Source organism: Phalacrocorax aristotelis, chromosome 2, assembly GCF_949628215.1.
Source record: "Phalacrocorax aristotelis chromosome 2, bGulAri2.1, whole genome shotgun sequence".
NCBI lineage: Eukaryota > Metazoa > Chordata > Aves > Suliformes > Phalacrocoracidae > Phalacrocorax > Phalacrocorax aristotelis.
The window spans coordinates 50940761-50962286 of NC_134277.1; the positions used below are offsets into that span (position 1 = coordinate 50940761).

The 21526-nt window shown below is 36.8% G+C and overlaps 1 protein-coding gene across 23 annotated transcripts in view; it reads right to left on the reverse strand.

Annotated features, from left to right (window-relative positions):
• Positions 1-21526, reverse strand: part of CLASP2 (cytoplasmic linker associated protein 2) — a 153989-nt gene that overhangs the window by 43534 nt on the left and 88929 nt on the right. For 12 of the 23 annotated variants that reach the window (XM_075083524.1, XM_075083521.1, XM_075083518.1 and 9 more), the window contains 9 exons: positions 20346-20416; positions 17706-17765; positions 16452-16529; positions 15678-15845; positions 12970-13025; positions 11651-11821; positions 8379-8402; positions 5469-5486; positions 3428-3529 (listed from right to left, as the gene is read on the reverse strand). In XM_075083524.1, coding sequence (XP_074939625.1) covers positions 3428-3529; positions 5469-5486; positions 8379-8402; positions 11651-11821; positions 12970-13025; positions 15678-15845; positions 16452-16529; positions 17706-17765; positions 20346-20416 — 748 coding nt within the window. The remainder of the gene's footprint in view (positions 1-3427; positions 3530-5468; positions 5487-8378; positions 8403-11650; positions 11822-12969; positions 13026-15677; positions 15846-16451; positions 16530-17705; positions 17766-20345; positions 20417-21526) is intronic. The other 11 variants (XM_075083525.1, XM_075083523.1, XM_075083520.1 and 8 more) reach the window with 2 other exon arrangements.

The following is a 21526-nucleotide window of genomic DNA, read 5'->3' on the forward strand; positions in this document are numbered from 1 at the left end:
TATATGTAGAAAGCAGACGAAGCAAAGCTGCACAAGCACATTACAATTCTTCAGCTTTCTGATCAACAACTGGATAATACTGAAGAATTACATTTCAATTAAACATGAAACTGTAGCCTTCATATTACTTCGAAAGAATATAACATCGCCAAAAAGGTTCAAGTAGTTCAACAGCTGAACGAAAGTTACACACACGGCCAAAACATTTTCTTTTGAGACAGACAGTAAAGGAACTGAGCTGCAGGTGCGGTGGATGACAAAAAAAAAAAACCAAACAACTCACAATGGCACAACTGAAAAGACTTGCATAGAATTTCAGGTCTTCCTCTTTAAAATTAATCTGGAGTATAAAAGTAAGAATTTGTTTCCATTCAGAAATGTAATACTTTTTCTCTGAATGAAAATTGTAATGTAATTTTTGCACACCTTCCTGAATTACCTGACAGCCAAACAGGAAGGGATAGGAAAAAAACGGAGCAATTTTTTTTCCGTAGATAAGAATAAAATAATGAGCTATAGATAGTATATGCATTTATTTTATGTTACAATTTAAAAATATAAGAGGAAGAGTAAAGGGCTTCTAAAACCCTAAAAAAGTATCTTTTGTAAAAGCATTCAAATTTGCAAGTCTTTCATAAAATGATCTTTGAACAAAAGTGTTAAATAGTTGTAACCCTAAATTTACAAAAGCATCTGTGTTACAGTGTTTATTTTAAAAATAAAAACTTATATCTAATATGAATCTATTTTCCCACTATACACTGGGGAACTAAAACAATTCCCTGTATGGAAACATCAAGCATCTCTCTCCCCACAATGCTGCGAAAATTTTTAGTCCCATAAAGAACCATCACCCAAATAACTCTCATACAGTGCCTGACAATACTTCTTCGCCTGTCCATTTTTATTTGCCCTGTTTATCTTCCTTAAAAACATCTCAGAATTCTTGTTCTCCCCCACTGACAGGTTATAATGAGCTATCTGAAGCCATCAGTTCTGCACAGAAGTAGTCATAAAAGGCTGTAAAGATGCATTCTTGGATTTCATTTTCGCACATCATCAAATGTAGACAAATCTAGTTATTTCAGTATCAGTTCAACTTATCTCTTTAGATATTAATACTGTGCAAAAATTAATTCTCTTGGGAAAAAGTTGTCATTATTAGTAAAAAGAAGCTTCAGTTTGTTTCCCTGAATATACAGTCAGTTTAATTAATATTATAGGACAATGATAATCACAAAAGTCTTACATTGAGCTACCAAGATGATCAGGGGACTGGAGCACCTCTCTTGTGAGGAAAGGCTGAGAGACTTGGGTTTGTTCAGCCTGGACAAGAGAAGACTGAGGGGGATCTCATCAATTCTTATAAATATCCGAAGCACCCTTCAAGTGTCAAGAGCATGGGACTGGACTCTTTTCAGTGGTGCCCAATGACAGGACAAGGGGTAATGGGAACAAATTAGAACACAGGAAGTTCCACGTGAATATGAGGAAAAACATCTTCAACTGTGGGGGTGACAGAGCAGTGGAACAGGCTGCCCAGGGAGGTGGTGGAGTCTCCTTCCCTGGAGACATTCAAAACCCACCTGAACGCGTTCCTGTGCCCCCTGCTCTAGGTGTACCTGCTCAAGCAGGGGGGTGGGACAAGATGATCTCCAGAGGTCCCTTCCAACCCCTACCATTCTGTGATTCTGTGATATTGCTAACTAAATTTAACCCCTCCCCCAAACAGTTTATCAAACAACTTCTTAAGAATTTACCAAATCTGTTCAAAGAACAAAGGTATTTTCAAAAAGCTTATTTCAGAGCCTCCTTCACAGAAACGAAGAGAATGTTACAGATACTGCTTACAGCTTTTCAGAAGGGGAAAAGTGATTTGACGGCACTGTTACCTGCTCTCCCCTTAAATTATTAATCCCAATATTCTTTGTTTATGATACAGTGTAGTCATCTCAACACTGAAAACGTAAAACAAGTTTTGCACAATCTTTGTCACAGTCAATAACTAGACTATTTTCAAGCTCTCATCCCAAACACATGTGAGATTAGAGCACTGTCGAAGCAAAAAAATGGCTTAAGACAACTTCTGTTATTGGATTTTATTACTTTAAGATTATCTGTTCAGATTTTTTGAAAGTTTCATTTCACAAAGCCTGCAAGCATTGGATCACGTTTGATCCAACAGTATTTGGATCAATATTTGGAAAATGAAGTAATGCAGAACTGTATGGGAAGTACTCTAACAGGGGGAAAAAAACCCCAAACCCCAAACTCTTTTACCTGCCTTTTTTTAAGCTCTGAAGTAATTCTATTTATGATAAATAGCCATTGCTATGAAGATAAATGTTTCTGCCATTACACACAGAATTAAGGGGTTTTATTAAAAGAAAGTGGATATGACTACTGGTAGCAAAATAATTGTAACTGAAAGTTTACTGGGTTTATAACGTTAGGCCCGACAAACTATAGGACTGGTTAGTTTATTTTAATTTTATTGTTAATTTGTCTTCCTTTCATTAATCTCATTGCATTTCACTTAATTAGACAAAGACGAGAATCTGGAAACACTACAGGGCTTAGTCAGATGTCTATTGGAGACATCAGATGCGTGAACAAATTGCTGTAGGTCAGCCAGTGCCAAAGAATATGAGGTCATCAGGTCTTTTTAATTAAGGTCAGCTAGATGGGAAATTTTCCATTTCCTTTGGTTTCTAAACACACATAGAAAATTACTGTGGATTAACTGACATACAGTAAATTGCTTGTTTTAACCCTTCGATTCAGTATAAGCTAAGTAAGTGATTATAAAGTTGGGGTTTGGTATTTCACTCCAGGGAAGAGTTAAGTTAACAGCAATAACAAAAAAAAGGAGTGTATATCCAAGAGATAGACCAGTGCTTCGCTTAAAATGAAAGCGGGTATTTCTGGCTGAAAAGTAAGATTTTTTGAAAAATGAAAAATTAGGTTTTGCAGGTAACACTGAGGACACCACTCAGTCTACCCATTCTTCTGTATTACTCAACCATGTGTCATATGTAACTGACAGAAGTTTACTGCTGTTTCGTGTTGGGGAGGTCAGAAAGGGGGGGAAAAGAATGTTGAGAAGTTATAATTGAAGACAGAATTTAAGGGTAGATTTCATTTCCTGTTACATTATCTAATTTAATTGGCAAACTAAGACCTAACCTAATATTTTGTCCAGAGAAAAACAACATGAATTTAAAAAGCATGCAAATACCACTGACCCAAAACACTGAAAAAAATACCTTCATTTTTGTCTGGCGATGATGAACCTAAGGCACAGAACAACAACTCAGTATGTAGCTTTTTTTACAAATTAACTTTGACTGTAGCCATTGGTCAATGAATATATGCTTAAACATTTGGCCTCTTTATCGGGTATAACTGACAAACAGAAAATACATACGCTGAGACTGTGACACCACTTTGGTTCTACTCCGTCCTCTGGAATCCGTTTTAGAATTTCCAATACCAACAGAAGGTGTGGAAAGCTTTGTTCGTATACGACCTATAAAAGAAAAATGGCATTAAATCAGTTTTTCACAGTAATGTAGAAAACAAAGCATCAGTAGCATTTACTAATATTTTCTTAAGTTTCTGTAGGTAAAAAAAAGAAGCATAACGTAGCTCAATTGGTGAAAATTCGCTTGGGATAATTAGTAGAAATTTGAACACCTTGACGGACTTGATAGTTGAGGAATCAAAATACTTCTCCCCTGATGCTACATGTTTCAGTGAACAATTTACACATTATCATTTAAACACCCTGAACTAGCTAGCTAGTTCTTGCTTCCTACATAAATGGGTCGATTATATTAAAAAAAGGGCAATTTATTAAATAATAGGCAATGCTGATGTTGCTATATCAGGTACAGTCTTGTCACGATTACTTGTGGTTGTAATTCTACTTTTGCTGCCATGAAACTACAAAAATTATGCTGTTTTTTAATAGGGTTCTAAGGTTTCTTCCTAACTTCACTCCCTTTTTTAGAAATCTAAATACTAGCTTTCCTATTACTGAAGATTCTACTGTTTTCCTGGCCGCAGTCAGAGACTTCTACAGGGCTTCCCAAGCTTTACAGCATTTTGCAAAGACTAAGTACATTTCGTACTTCTCAGGGACAACATGATATAAAGAAATACTACTCTCCTCAACAGATTGAGGAACTGAGGAAGTGATAAATTAAACTGAGTATCTACAACTAAAACAATTGATTTGCTTCTCTCTAGAATGCCAAGCCGTCTTGGTTTTGGGTTAAACCCTTCTGCACTATTAGCCATGTTTGTCTTAACATCCAGAGTATACAATGAAATTAGAAAAGAAAGGAAGACCCCAGATGGAAGAATTACAGGTAACTGAAATATTATTCATACGAGAAAATAAGTAGCAGTGTACTACATATCCTAAGCCAACCTCTCAAACAACAGAAAAATGAAACAAAAAACAAAACCATGCTAACCATAACTCTTAGAATTCACAAGAACAAAACCCAAAAAGCTTGTACAGGGTGGATCTAGCTCAACAAGTAATCCACTTTTAAAAACAGCATAATTGAATTTTTTCTAGACATGTAGAGTCAATATTTGACCCAGAAGAATTAGGTACGCAGACTGTTATTTAGTTCTAGCCTCTTTAGGCTTTCCACAGCAGAATTTGCAGACCAACCAAGTTAATAATATTCATCCAAGTAGAGGGAATAGCCATAGATGAGAGTCTATAAGAAGAGAACCAGGATAAAGGAGGTTATTCACTAAACTATTAGAAAACAATATGCTAGCAAGATGGTTAGGTTAACTAGTCCAAACTCTACTAGTTATCCCCGTGCAATGGCAATGTTTTCCCACTGAGTGCTGTGAGACTGCAAGGCATGTAACTGTGTACAGAATTTGGCCCATAAACTTAGGAATACAGAGTGCCACTATTTTGATACTATGTTCCATTATCACTTGGAACCTGATTCAATTTTATTCAAGTAAAAAAAACAGTTTGTATTTGTGAGGCAAATGAACTGTTAACTCACTTGAAGTCTCTATATCCATTCACTAATGATAGGGTTAAATGTTAATAGCATATTGAAAATGAATTCCCGAGTCTCAGAGATGAGTAATAGTAGCACCTGCTTCCCAGAGCATGAAGACATTTGATGAAGTATTCTGACAAGACTCGCTTTAAAAACCAAATGCAAAATTATAAAGCTCTTATATTCTCACACTAAAAATGTTAAGCAATGACACTTCTATTGCAAATGAGTACTTGAGAATTAAAATAAAAGCAAAAGAATTTTAAAAATACTACATGGCAACCAAGTATTAGATGCATAAGCTATCTGGAGTTATGAACCTCCACAAAGCCCCAGAAAGACCACATTCTACTTTTAAAGCTTAATATGTATCAATGAAAATATGAAGCTGAAAACATTAGCTATTCTAACAAAATATTTTCTTACCATCTTCGGAAGCTGTTCCTAAACAGAAAAAATAATAAAATACATGACATTCCAAACAACTCTGTCTCTCCAGTTCCTTTGAGATTAATCTTATGCATCTTGACAGATTTTATCAAGTCAAGAGCTCTAAAGCTTTTGTGTTACAACTCTGTTACTGAACTGAAGCAAAATTATCAAGAAACATCTATGCAATACTGTTAGTGATTTAACAACACCACAATATATAGCACTGCCTCCCAAATTTGTTACAAAACCATCAAAAAAACTAATAAGAAAAAAGTCTATGAGATAGGTCAAAACAACACGTACAGATCAAAACAGGCATTTTTTTAGTGCAAGCTCGTCTGAAATTACAAACTACTTATAAATTATCTCAAAGAAAAATACATGGACAATGTTTCCCACACTGGACAGGGAACATTTGATAGGAACTGCCAGCAAAGACGATTTCTTGGCATTTAATCCAGGATTACTCCGAAGATCTACCTGTACGAGATCACATTTTGCTCAGGGAACGGGAAGTAATATAAGCTTGCTGAAAGCAGATCACACTTGCAGAAGTATGCCAAGCTTAACAAGGCTTGATTATGACAAAATCAGAGTCAGGCAAATCTTTTTACTGACATCAGTACTTAGGAATTGATGGGATGCTATCTAAACAGCAGTCGTTCCTCTCTTTAAGTTCCTTTGAAAGAAATCTGATTATGAAATAAAATATATATTAGTAGTGATTAAAAATGTTAAATGCTTCAAAAAAAAAATCAAAGGGTATTTCAATTTTTGTTTTCACTCTCTGCCATTTCTGCCTTGAAAGAGAACTACAATGATTAAAATGTCTGTTAAGGTCTTTGGCTAGCCTGAACTTAACTTTCTCTGCAAATCTGGCTATGGCTGTCTCATATTATACTATCTTCCAAAGCACTATTTTTAAAAACTCCCTCTAAAAAAAAAAATCTTCAAGGCACTACTTTTAAAAACTCCCCCTAAAAAATTAATTCAGTGTAAATTTCAATGCTTCTTCACTAAAATCAGTTACAGTAATACATATGTAGGATTGCCTCAAAGTCTTCCAGATCAAATTTGCCAGCCTGTATAAAAAAATCCAAACCCTAAACATACCCCCCAAAATCCAACATTATTCCAGAGCTGGATCTTGGAAAGCAGGTTCTATGCAACACCTAAGCAGGCTAGTAGCTGGCTGCTCCTAAAAGGGGTGGCTCTCCTCCTTCCTGTCCACCCTTGCGCTACCACCTGCTTTGGATAGCTAAAGGCTCACTGTCAGCTCCAAAAGCTAAACAACAGAATACTATTAACTTTTGTTTTATGAAATCAGTTTTCTGGAGTTTGTTCACCTACAGTGATTGATAATGAAGTATTACTAGGCACTAGTGAAAGAAGTGGTAACAACATGTGGCCAAGACCAGTAGGAAAAAGAAAAATTATTAGCTCCCCCTTGTGGCAGTTAGATCAGAGCAGCTGTATCATACAACTCCAGCTGTTGATCTAAGCTGTACTCATTCTGCCTCACACATCATCCCTACAGATATCCTCTGGGGAAGAAAAAAACCTGTTATTGTGATCAACTGTGTAGCACTTCCCCTACTATTTTTAAACGGATGCATGGGACACCATTAGTGGTGACCTCTGGTCTGAACAAAAGAAAAAGCTTGTACACATGGCCCTAAGAACCTTTATTGCTGGTGACAATGTGCAAAAGCTCAAGATTAAGTGTTTATCGCAGACAGATAGTTATAAATAAACCCTATTATATGCAACATAAGGAAATCTGAGATGAAAATAAGAGAGAGACACTACTACCCTGTACAAACCTCCCTCATTTTATTAAAGTAGGCTTGCCATCTGCAATACTCAAAAATGGCTCACATTCTTCTGAAAAGTATGTCTCATGAAACTGATTATCTGTGCTCTAAAATGATTCAGGATTCTGGGTTTTAGAGATCTACCTTCCTACTGTTTTCATTTCTATGAAAAATCTTGCCTGCTTTGCTTCCAGTATACTACTCATTCTTTATAACGTGTACCATTAATAAACACGTGACAAGAATTCTTAAGTAAGTAGCAAACATAACCGACTTGTTAAATGTTCCCCAGCAATAAATTAGAACTAGAATTATCGAGCACCAAGCTGGGACTCTGTCACTTTATTATATGAGAAGCATGACTTATGCACACCTGAAACAGACAACTGCTATGAGAAGCCTGATTCTCAACTGCTCTGCAATTAGGATAAAAATACATGACAGCTCCCTTCATGTGTTTAATACAGTGAATTAAGGAAAGGTAAGCACTAAAACCTAGGTGGAACACTTGGTAAGCTATTTTACCAGGTAGGTCTTTAATAAACTACTCTTTAATACAATTACATTCTATTACAGAATTTAGGGGCACTTGAAGTTATGTAGCTAGGCTAGATTCTGACAGAGTACTTTTGAAAGAGAAGATTTTTGGGTTTTTTGCTTTTTTCTTGTTTGTTTGTTTGAAATCCCTAATAATGTGGTCAAGCATCTTCTCGTCTCATTGTTGTTCTGCGAAGTCAAAAAATTTGACTTTATAGGTAAAACTATGAAAAACAATGGTACTACAGCTAATTTTAAAAAGCATGTCTTGATTACAGAACTGCTCTGTAATTTATAGAGTTCTAAAAAGCAGGATTAACATCCATTTTCTGATACAGTTTCTGTTGCTGGTACAGTCCAATCACCAAAAACATTGACAAATATAGCAATAATACAACACATATATTAAGACATCAAGATTACATAGGGGTTAATGAAAACAGCACAGTACTTTGTTAATGAACAGACAAATATATTAAACAGCAATAATTTTACATAAAAGACTTTATTAAGTATTTAATCAAATTAGAGGACAGACTAAACAATTTCTTACCATCCATCTTGTCAGAAGTATCCTCTTTGTTGAAAAAGCAGGCAAAGAAACATGGAAAACTTAGTGTGTTAGAATAAAGGTGTTCACAGCAGAGTCATAAAACATTAATTAAGGAAAATACATTAATATTAAATACAGCAGACATGTTTACCTAATTCATGCATGTATAAGCTACCTTAAATAAAGTTGGTTTCTCTCAGTCCAAGGTACAAAATTACAGAACAGGGTACAAGTACCCTGCACAGAGATGTTGAATCTCTCTGTATTACCCAGACTTGAGGGAAACCCTTACAGTGAAATATTTATAAGCTGGTTTTGGTTTGGTGTTAACAGTTACTGAAGCATCAATACATATTTATATCATTACTGAACCACAACATTTATGAAATTTGTTGCTGAGCATGAAGCCCCACCTGGAGTAAGGGACAGGAGGGAAAAAGGACATCACAATAAACATAGAGGACAATTGGGAGAAAGTTCCACTCTGGTTTAAAAGCATTAAAGATTTACCAGTTCAGCAGGAAGGTAGTGCATACATATTCTGACAGTAACAATCAAAATATTTAGCATGAAACACACATAATTACAGCTCAAGTCTCCTCAAAAAGGACATTAATACTTCAGGATGTCAAAGGTAGTCAACATTTAGAACAACTGAAGTAGAAAATGTCCTCATGCTTCTAGAACAGTCTTTAAAAAAACCCAAACAAACGTAAGTAAGCAAGAAAGAGTTCTTCTATTAATAATAAAAAGGGAAGAGATGGGTGGAGACAATTATAGATTACTATGCTCATGAGCTTGTGGTCCTTTGAGGCTCTAAATTTGGCAGCTGTTTAAGGAAACTGTGGATGTTTCTCTGTAGTTAAGTGTGAAAATGAAAATAAATTCTATCTCCAGAGGCGACAATGTTATTTGTTTTGATATTGACGGCAACACCTGAGAAGATGTGGAAAGCATTATGGAAATAGAGTAACATTATCTAGGCATTTTAGTACCATGCTCAGCATTATCCTGACAATTCTGTCATTTAAGTTGCCATATGTGGATTTAGCATAAGCCACCCCCTTAAAATGAACAGAAGGGAGAAGTTTACAAATTAGCCCATTTTCTGAAACATGGAACTTGCTTGGATCCACACTCCATTCATTTTAAGGATATCTTTTGAAAGCTGAGAGCAAACAGTATTTTGAGGTGGATTCCATGGTTAATCCATAGCCAAACACACCACAGTCACACTTTCTCCATAGCTAAGAGGGGACAGGTATATGTCTTTAGATTACCTTACCACTACTAAAAAACTGTTAGGAGAATGGGCCAAGATCAATCAAGCAGTATTGCTTTTGTGTGACTGCAAACAAACCTTGGTCTCCTTGACTATCACTGTCCTTATACCATCTATAATAGGATTTGACTTTACTTTTAGTATTACAGTGGTGGTTTCAAATGGCAAAACAACGTATTCTTCTACACAAGTGATTGCACCTGCTAGCAAGGCAAAGCTTCCCAGCTATTCAAATCCTTCAAAAGACTACGACCTGGACTTAGTGCCTATTTCTTCCTCTCCCTCACCTCCACTCACCAAATCTGTAAGCTACACAAAGAGAATAAGCTATTTCTTAATTTCTGTTATTTTCCTGCATAGACCCACCACTATTTACTTCCTTGAAAACCTCTGTGCCCTTCTCAACTGTTGTTTTCAAAATTCTGGGCATGAATCACATCTTGCTTAAAATGTTCTGAAAGCAAACCAATATTCCAATCAAGAGCTAATTTTCTGTGAAACTCTTAAGACCAAAAGTAGTTTCTTCATTTCAGCAGCATGAAGAAGCCAGATTAACAGAGAGAGATATCTGTCTTTGCTTTCCCTTTGACTTTTTCTCCCTTCTACCACCATACTCTGTGTCACTTCTACTTCTCACAAGAACTGAACTCTAGCTTTCTCTGAGATTCAGAATAAATTCTGTTTGACACCAAAACAGACCAGGCAATACTCTGATCTTGGAGAATAGTCATCCCACCTCTTTCAGGCTTTTAGGCATTCAGTTAGGAGGAACTGGGAATTCCTCAAACAATAACCACAAGCGTATCTCCACCAAGCAAACTGAGCAGCCTAAACGTCGGTGTCCCCCGGCTACCCAGCAGGTTTTCTGATTCCCCCTCTGTGGGCACTAGAGGGAGCCCACATCCAAAATTACTATTTCAAGCAGCAAGTATTCCTTCTAGTCAGATTGCTCACCTCATGAACTCAATCCTAAAATCAATTGCCTTCAAACCATTTCACGTAAGCCCTGATGACAAAAGAATCAACTCACTTAAAATAGTTTTGAACTTAAATTTTCTTTTAAAAAAAAACACAACCAGAAACTTTGAAATTCATAGGCTAGGTGTATCCTAACATCTCCCCAAACACAAGGTAAATCAAAAGAACTATATAGTTTCTCTGCCTCTCTTGTGATCGTCTTGGGCCACAATGCCATTAGGACATGCCTTCTTGGTGGTCTAGCTGGCACGTAAGCCGAGAAGAAAAAACTAACAGTTTTGTGAACACTGAACCTCACTTCCCCCATTGCTACCCCTGCAGTATGGATAACCTAAAAAGATCAAAAACATGCCTATACTCCTTTATCCTCCCCACTTAGTGGAGGTTCTAGCATCTACCACCACCACCACTATCAAAAACTTTTCTGCACTCTAATAATTTGTAGCACTTTTTATGTCTATTGCTATCAACAAAGACTGTCACCTACATAAAAACATACACATAGTTCCATCAACATGCTTAGGAAGGAATCTATGACATCAGTGTTGTATATTATTATGTAAAAGACTTCTGTACTACATGAAGAAGCCACCACTTACCACCAGATGTCTCTTTAGCTGGCTATTTTACAACAATGCTAAAGAGCTGAGAAAAATGGAAAAATCAAGAGTCGTAACACTCAATTCCCTATTACTTCTAAAAACAAGAAATCCTTGACCACCATTTGCTGTTTATTGGAAGGAGCAGTACCTTCACTTCTTAATATCAATCCCAAATTAACACATTTAAAGAGCATAGTATGGACACATGCTTTGCATTGGCATTCTTCCAGCACAAGAAAAAAAAAAACAACTAGCAAAGTTGGTAACTTAAATCAGAACACCTGCTCTTTTGCAATACTCCAATACTACTAAAGGTTATGACAATTTTTCATACGTAGAAGTATTTTCCCCATAACTTTATCAAAAACCTCAAAAAATATTTTACAGTATTGTAAAGATGTTTCCCTTACCTAGTGAAGCATAAGATCCCGGAGGTAGACCAGCTGCTGACAAGCGCCCAGCTCCAGCTGTCTGCCCAGCAGCATGGCGGGCCTTTGCACCTGCGGCAGCATTAACATCAATGTCGCTGCGAGACCTTTGCAGAGCTCCTGGGCCTGGGACACTCTTGCTGCTGCCTGAAACTAGTTAAAAAGTTGGGAAATTAGTTGGTAATTAATAAAATTAATCCAATTTGAAAGGTTAACATTTTCTACTACCGCAGCATACCTGCAAAAAGTACAGAAAAAAATACGTTAAATTGTTTAATATTAACTTGACTTACACTAAGTATTACTGAGGTTAAGAAGCAAACTAAATCTGGTGTTGCCATGAAATTCAGATGAAGAACTGTTTATTTTACAGTGGTATTTACCTTCACTCAGCATTAAATTTTTCCATTATTTAATACAAACTATGTGCTCCCAATCCTAGTACAAATTACATAATTCTCAAAATTTATGTGATTTATTACATTATTGAATGCTTCACAAACATAAGGAAATTCACAGCATCCCTTGTGATACTGAGGGAAGATAATATCCCCACACTTCAGCTAAGACAGACATGTGCAAACTGAATGTATACCCTGATTTGCTTTGGGGTCTAATCCTCTGCAGAGTATTTTTATAATCACTTCCCATTATTTACTGAATATTAACTATTAGCTTCAGCTAATTTCAACCACCAATTTATGTCTTCAAAACTTGACTCCCCCTGAACAGTTTCAGTATCCAGAAAACAAGCCCTCTCAATTACTGGCCATTTGTAAAACGGAGTTCAATTATTTACTCCGCAAGAGTTACAAACACATTATGGGAAAAGCGAAATCAGATATTGAATTCTTAAAACTCAAGACAAAAACTCTCTAAATTTCAAATCTGTGGGTTTGCTTTTTTGTAAAGAGCAACAGCTACGTGGGAATAGATGAAAGGTACAAGTTCTTCAATTCCAACTGCCATAAGCCTAATAATCATGAATAGACCATAGAGTAATGTTTTGCATCTTTGAAAGTGACTGTTCCATGACAAAACTCCAAGACAGATGATCCATTAATAGTACCAATACATAGCAAATCATGTCTTATACTTGCTACAACTGAAAACACATAAAATGAAAAGCAAGCATGTGGCAATCAGCTCCAGGTGCAGTCTGTAATGACACATGCCAATTTTCAACTTGGAAGCAGGGTAAATGCTTAAGACAGTAAGATTTTAAGCTGCATTTAAAACTTTGAATTCAAAGAACATAAAGAACAATTATTATGCATTGCACTATATAGCAACCACCTTACCTCTGCCTGCAAGGCTTGCTGGGCTGGCTGCAGACCATTTAGAAGATAGAGGCCGACTGAAAAATAAAAAAGGGCAATAAGCCCAATAAGTCTCATGTATCAGATCCAAAAGACAACAATAACAGAGAGAGAGAGAGAGAGAGAGAGAAAAAAAAAACCACTTCTGTTCTTTCCTCCCCTTCAACTTTCTCAGCATATTTTAGATAAACAAGCTAAATACAGAATGTAAGGAAAACACAATCATCTCACCTTTTGTATTTTATGAAATTACATCTTCATCACAAAGCATTAACCCTGAGGTTACCAATAGGCACACTTCGCCAACCCAAAGTTCAGGCATTCCAGACTTGGTCACAGCAACGTTTAAGGTGGTCAGTACAGTGTTTTAACCACAGGGCTGATGATCTACTTCAGCCGTCAAACAAAAATAGCAGGAGCTACACAAAAAGCTTATGTGAAAGAAATGATGTGAAGTAGTGTCTGCAGTAACAAGGAAAACAGGTGTACAATTCATAAACCTCCCCCAGTCCTCTATCTCCCAAGAACTGAGTTACAAATTAGAAAGAAAAATGCTGGAACTTCCACACAACTAGACTTAATTTCCCCTGTTTGAATGTTAGAGGCTCCCACAATTTATAAAGGGAGAAAAATCCCATGTCTTTTCCTCTATGGTTTCTCTCAATTTCCCTTTACTCTTACTGCAAAAATAAGTAGTTGCTAAAGCAAAATCTTTCTGTCTACTCAAGTTTAACTGTGAGCCCTTCCTTCTGCCTGGTGCAGAAGGGTAAAATGCAGTCAGAGAGACCAGGGAAAAGCACAATACTTCATTCATTGATTCACACCTAGCCATCTAAATATTTATCTGAATGGGAAGGTTTGTATTTGCTGAAATAGTTGACTATTTCATCAACAGTCAAACTACAACCAGAGTCTAGAGCCTCAGCTTTAGTAAAAATAATCCCTCTCTAATTTTAAATCAAAAAGCAGAGAGAAAAGAGATGCATAATATTGTGTATTTATCCCATTTATTAGCTCAAGTTCTCAATAATAATATAGAGGTCAGCACTGTTACCTAAATCGTCACAGAAGATCACGTATTTGCAGCTTAACATAAATAATACCTGCTTTTCTGACATTACTAACTAGTGTTTTGGATGTGTTTTGCTGCAAGTAGGTCGAGGAGGCCCAGGCAGAGCTCATGGGTGTATCCTAACCTTACAAGCTGGTCCACACAGAAAGCCCGGACAACTGTTATAATTTCAGCACTTGCACCATCTACTGCAATTGACATTTCATTTAAGCAGTTCATATAGGCAGGGACAAGTCACCACATTTCTCTCATTCCACCATGCTCTTTAAAGGCATTTTTGATCAATGATCTGTAAGAGCTGTAAGTTTAGAGGGTCAAAAGTCATGGAGGATCAGACTTTTAAGGAAACCCATACCCGTGTTTCCTAAGTTATATCTATACAGGGAGAACTCAGCATCTGTATTAGAAACCAGAAATACAGTTTTGGGTAACAGGGAAAACAAAAAGCATCTAAATGCAAAATTAATGAAAATTAAAAATTAATTCCCAATATAATGATCTCTTCTGGTCATCTTGTATTTTACTCCTCCCTTTCTGTATTGCAGTACTTACGTATCTTGCAATATAGGAAGTAACACTCACTTGAGGATTTAAGAGTATTTTAAGATTCTAATTTCTCTGTAATTCAGTTTTTAACATTTTATTACTAGTAACTCATTAACAGCACTTTGATTTTCAGGCAGGGAATATAGATTAATTTAAACAAGAGTAATTAATCTTTGAATAAACATTTGTGGAAAAGGAAGTGTTAGCAATAGCCTACATCAGAGAATTATTTTTAAAATTATTTTTATAATTACAATTATCACAGAAAAGATAAGATTTGACAAAGATGAGGGAAAGCCTCTGGTATTTAAAGCAGTCTTTTGCTTTCAAGTCAGAAGTGAGCAGACAAGTTCTCTGGCTTTGCAAACAAAGCTTCTGAATTGAAATCTTAATGGGTTTAAATACTTTGAAGAAGCTTTCTAGAATTCAAAGGAAAAAATTACTACATACTACTACTACTATTATTTTATGTTTCCACTAAAAAAATTCTGTGGATTTCTTTTGCTATTGGTACCTAAGCAAACTTTAATCTATTCAGCTCGGATTGCCTATACATTTTAAGACACCACTGACTGCAGCACATACCCACCCTCTAAGTAATTAGCACGGCTGCAAAATACTGTTAATACTTATTCAATACTGTGAAGACAGGGAAAACACAACCTCCAATCTGAATGGATCTCACTGTCAATATCTCTTTCTCATACTTCCCAGTGAAAAGGGATAAAAAAGGAATAAGGTAATTACTACTTTCCTAGACTTAGTTATTTCACCAGAATTCTGGACATCAATATGTGAACCTTCAAGATATTTTGGTGTAACAGAGGCTGCTAAAGAATAAATATATGAATAAGAACAGCCTGCCAATATCCAGTTAATGGCTGCCCTTATTTTTCACCTTGCTGGGGTAATATTGTCATATGACAAAACAGAACAAAAGACTTTACTAAAAAAAAATTAGTGACAAAATACAATTGCAGCTTTTTTGTATACTACCAAAGTCTAGTTCATTTGTTTTTGAGAAACAGTTTTTATTTGTTTATAGGCTCAGAAACAGTTAAATGACCCTTACTTGAGGCTCTCCTGTGAGCTGGAGGATGACCTGTCTGACTGAGGGAGAGATGCTATACTGCCAGAATTCTTCAAGTAGGTCTGGAGGCTTCTTTGATAGGGCGGCTCAAGAGAATTGTACAGTGTCTCAGCTTCACTAGGAAAGTGATTTCTAAGGCCCAGATAAGCCCTGCAAAATAAAAGAATAATGACAAGTAATTGCTCTGTATTTTCTACGTGTGGTGTCAGGAAGTAAAGATTACAGAATGAACCAGGGACAGGGAGGGGTGGGGGGGAAGGAACTCAGACTGAAAACATGTAATGTATACAATAATGCTCATCAAATTGTAAAAGAAACCAGCTGCATTGACTAAATTAATCTTTTCAAAATAACTTAGCCTATCCTCTGAAATTCTCACATTCACTTACCAATTCTGTGGAGAAGCAAGAGAAATTATTTTCTGGCCTACTCAATAGTCAAAGTGCTACAGTTGTTTAATAATTTAAAGGAGTGGTGGAAAAAAAGAATGATTATGCAGCAACATCAACCTTTATGACTTCTGTTTCAGTGGAAATCTCAAATGCTGCACAACAGTATTAAATGCCTCAATTTTCAGAATGCCTTTTGCAAAAGAAACTGGATATTTATTCAGGGCTCCAAGAACAGAAACATCAATTTTCAACCTAACTTGTGTCCTCTTCTTCAGCCACAGTTAGCTACTCACCTCTGATTAGAGCCTTCTATCACTCATGTAAAACAATCAATTTTTCAGAGCAAAATGTAATCAACACTCACTTTCTTGCCTCCACTCTTGCTTCTGCATCAGCATCATGAATGCCCTTCTTGATTGTTTCAACCAAGACAGCTGCATGCCTAGAAGACAGACATTCCTCATGCTATTTTGCTACTCCAAATTCTACTTTAAGAAGTAAACTTTTACACGTAATTAACATTTCTCTAAGTAAAATCCAGCTGAGATAGTAGTTCTAAGATATGAAGTAAAACAAATGCTTAAGCATACTGATGACGTAATTGGACCCTCTGTAAATGTTTAGGTAGGCTTCCTCCTTCAAAGAAACCTATAATCTACTGTTCAGACATACATCCACCTAACACACTTCAAAAGTTATTTTTAAATACCCTTATAAAGACACCTTTTTCCTGAAATGGAAAAACCATTTTCCCATATATATTAATAGTAAGAAAAAGGAAAAAGTTAAAATTAGCGAGCTTGCTTTCCTGGAAATTCACCTCTGAAAGCCTTTTGGCATATCAGTTCTAAACCTCAACACACAAAGAACAGCAAAGGGCCCACCAGAATAATCAAACATTGTGATGATACACAGACTTTAATTCAAGACGTGTTCAGGGTTTTGAGTTTTCATTTTTCTGGGGGGGAGGATAGGAGGCAGAGTCTTGTTCTGTTCTGTTTTAATACACATACACACACTCTGACATAAACTGGGTGATCTATCTCCCCATCGTTCCCTTTCTCAGGAGCACCTTGGGGGGTTCAAAGGTGACTATGGAGCTGGATGAGCAGTCCCTTTGCTCTCACTCTGTGCTTACAGTGTACATTCTGCAGAGCTGATGCTCTTACTATTTTCCTATCTACCCGCAGAAGCTACAGTGTGCTCTTAACTATTACTAGAAAAGTCCTCTAGCCTAACACTACTTGCTCTCTTCTAAGGCAAACACACAAATTTCCTCCATTCAGGAAAAAATACAGATGCTTACCAGTGCATCTTTGCTGCACAGGATACATGCTATAAGTGAAACTCTGAGAAAGCATGGTACGCTTTGCTCACATGTGGTGTAAGAGGAGAGGCAGAGGGTGAGAAGGCAACACAAAGTCAAGGCTGGAGCACACAGCGCTCTTCTCTGGCACCTGAATGAGCTACATGACCTGCTACGCTAGAAGGGTTGTCTATGCTAGAAAAATTGGCCAATACTGAACAACGTAATCTAATTTAAGGATTCAGTGAAGAGATTTCTGTCTTAAAATTCATTAGCAATTTATTCTTTGGGGAAAAGTATATTGGTCCATACCTTTCCAATGAATGCGTTTGCCACTCTTGTAACAACAGGTCTAAAAATTCAAAGGAGCGCCTAAAAAGACAGAACAAAAAGTTATAATTAATACTCATTTCTCTAATGTGCTTGCAGAATGAACAGTAACTTTGTTCTTTTGCCCTGAGGAAAACAAACATATTAAAAGTATATTTATCTGTCAAATAAGGACGTTGGTCAGCTTATTGCAAAGTTAAAATATTCTGTATTGAAAGCAAACAGGCAGGCTAACTGATCCTAAACTTCAAAAAACATAAGATGTGGTTCAATTAACCATCTTCCATGTTATTACATGTTAGCCCCAAAATAACCAACAAAAATCAATAAAGTTTAAAAATTGTACAAACTATAAAATCTTAGTATTAAAAAAATAATTTGCAAATTCAGCTATTAAGTCACAACATAATGTTACTATGGCAGTGTACTTCTGTCCCAAACACTATTCCCATCCTTTCATCTGTCATTACTGAGTATGTAGCATAAAGGAAAACATGAGACCACCAGTACAGGGCCTTGTACACAGAAAGCACTCTGTGCTGATTTTGGCTGAGATAGAGTTAATTTTCTTCACAGCAGCTAGTATGGGGCTACGGTTTGGATTTGTGCTGGAAACAGCGTGGATAACGCAGGGATGTTTTCATTACTGCTGAGCAGCACTTACACAGAGTCAAAGCCTTTCCTGCTCCTCACCCCACCCCACCAGTGAGTGGGCTGTGGGTACACAAGGAGTTGGGAGGGGACACAGCCGGGACAGCTTACCCCAACTGACTAAAGGGATATTCCGTACCATATGATGTCATGCTCAGCATATAAAGCTGGGGGAAGAAGGAAGGGGGGGGACGCGCAGAGTGATGGCATTTATCTTCCCAAGTAACCGTTACACTTGATGGAGCCCTGCTTTCCCAGAGATGGCTGAACACCTGCCTGCTGATGGGAAGTAGTGAATGAATTCCTTGTTTTGCTTTGCTTGCGTGTATGGTGTTTGCTTTACATATTAAACTGTCTGTATCTCGATCCATGAGTTTTCTCACTTTTGCCCTGATTCTCTCCCCCATCCAACTGGGCATGGTGCTGAGTTGCCCACTGGGATTGAACCACAACACACTCCTGAAGATTTGCTGGCACTGTACAAACTAAGTTACGTAACCTTATTCGTTATTAATTCAGAATTCTTGACAATTTAGCAGCCAGCCATTAGCAAAAGCCATACTTAAAAATATGTCTGAAGCTATATCCTGGTGAACAAATGGAAGTGACAAGGATTAGGAAAGTGAAGATAATGAGTCTTCAAAAAGGCAGTGGACGTTACTGTCTGGAACTAGTGCTTTTTCTGGTTATGTTGCATCTTTGACCTGTTCTGGAGCAGCAGAATTCATTTTTTGTTCTTCCCAAATCCTTTGGACACTTACAAGACATGGCAAGGAACCCTGAAAGGCTCTTCACTATTATAATTGATCTAATTTTCACTTGTCTTTCCAAAGGAATGAAGTCAGTATGAAAACAATGATTTTGGCCACCTTCACTGTTGCTCACTGGATTGTGAACTGCATTACCATAGCCACCTACAGCCTAATGTTTCTCAGCAAGCGTTGTAAGTGGAGGCACTGAAGCCCTGTGAATTGTTCTGCAGTCAAAGCAGAATTTATGACAGGTCAGTATAATCTGGTTTGAGATAATACTTGCTTTGGATGCAAAGACAGCTTAGAGTCAGAGCAAATAGTTTAGATGTTCAAGCTATTTCTTGCATACACACAGCTATATCGCCTTCAGGGCTCGCGTGGGTCCAGAAACAACGTTAACTGCTTTCATTAAATTCTGTGCAGAAAATGACACCCTGTCAGAAACCAATTAATTTTGTCAAAAGCCAATCGAGGTGTTCAAGTATCATGCTCTTGGAAAAAGCACCATGCTGAAGATACGCTCCAGTTGTTAAACATGACAGCACATTGATCCACAAGGTCCTATCTAAGGTAGCAGCCACTGTCTCAATCCCAGAGTCCCCAGCGCAGTAGGTTTATTATTTTGGGCACAGTATCAAACAGCCTAGCTCCACGCATTCAAACCACACTGCACAAATGTTACGAAGTCCTCCTGGCATCAGAAGCGCCAAGTACTGGCACACGCTGCACGCAGTATGCTGTAGTGCTTTAACAAGAGCTAACCTCACTAGGCCTGTCAAGTCTGGCCCTAAGAGTAACTAATAGGCTCACACTGGTTCTTTGCAAAAGACATGCATCTCTGTTCCCTGCTCTCCCAGTTCCTCTCAATACCCATGTTGTTTATTCTCATTAGACTGAGCAATACAAATTCACCTACAGCTTTTTTTTTTTCCCCTTCTGATTTTAAATCAGAAGGTACTTTTTGAACAAGTGTTAAGAACATTTTAAATTAGAATAAATCCTGCAGAAGGGTACAGTGCACATGCCCCAATATGGCAGAAAGTACCATTCCTCAACATCATCTAACTTTGCTGAAATTCAATTTTTTTAGTTTGCTGGATAACACAGTTGTGTCTTCAGAGTTAATGGCAATAAATCTTCAAATATGTTTATTTTCAACATATGATCATCATGTTTAGAACAGCAACAGCTTTAATAATTTGATTTATAATGTACTCACCTTCTAACTGCAACTGATTTTGAGGTACAGTTGCTTGTTATTAAAGGTATAAGTCGTGGCACATGGGTATGCTGAAGAAAAAAAAAGACCAAGCAGTTATTGACAAAATATTCCTGAATTTGTACTGTACTAATTAAGTCAAACAGAATTAGCAATATAATAAAAATTGCAATCTTTCAAAATGCTTACTGAAACCAAACATAGAATACTATTTAATAAGAGACTGCTGCTACCATGTGAATTGATTAAACCTAGTTTTTTCCAAAACGTCAAGCAAACATCAATGCCATCAACAATCACATCATGATACGCAGTGTTTAGCTGTCGGTATTCATATACGAAGGTGCAAATTAAGTGTCTCCTCAAATGAGTAAGCAAATGTTATTTTAGTTTTCCACAGGAAGAAGAAAAGCAATAGACATAGCAGTCTTAAAAATCAGAGTTATGGAGCAAAAAGCAAATCAATCAATCTGAAACTATGGGCATTCTTTTAGGGACCAATCAATACGACTCATGCTACAAACACCAAATTCCTTTTAATGCAAAATATGTCAATAAAATAATAAAAGCATGACATGTAATGTGAGCAAGGTGATATATATAACCTATACAGAAACACCTAACATGCTCATGGGAAAAGAAAACCTGTGAACTACATTTGAAAGTGGATAAGATAAACTACATTAAATCCAAATGCAATACTTAAATGCAGAATTAAAGCAGCCTTACTTCAGCTTATCTTAACTAATTGTAGACACAAAGTATTAACATTTTAATTCCAAGTAAGAGTAACATAGCCCAACAAATCCATTCTCAGTTCATTTTTTTATTCCTTCCTTGATTAAACACAACTTCTAAAACAGTCCCCAATACAGCGTGAAACTGTAGTCTACAAAAAAAAACCTGCCTAAAAAGTACAGTATTGAACAATTCTCACATATCATACTTTCTCCTTAGGTTATTGTTGCGGGATATAAACACACAAATCACCAAAAAAGCTGAGAGATAATTATCAGCTCTCAGAGTACGGCCAGCTTCAGAATTAGGAGGGAATTAATCAAAAAATCTGGAAGAGCCTTACAGTTGCATTAGTTTGTACTGATATACTTCTAAACAAGGTTTTAGGGGTTTTGTTTGTGTTTTGCATAGTTTTCAAATTGAAAAGTGGCCCATGACTGCCA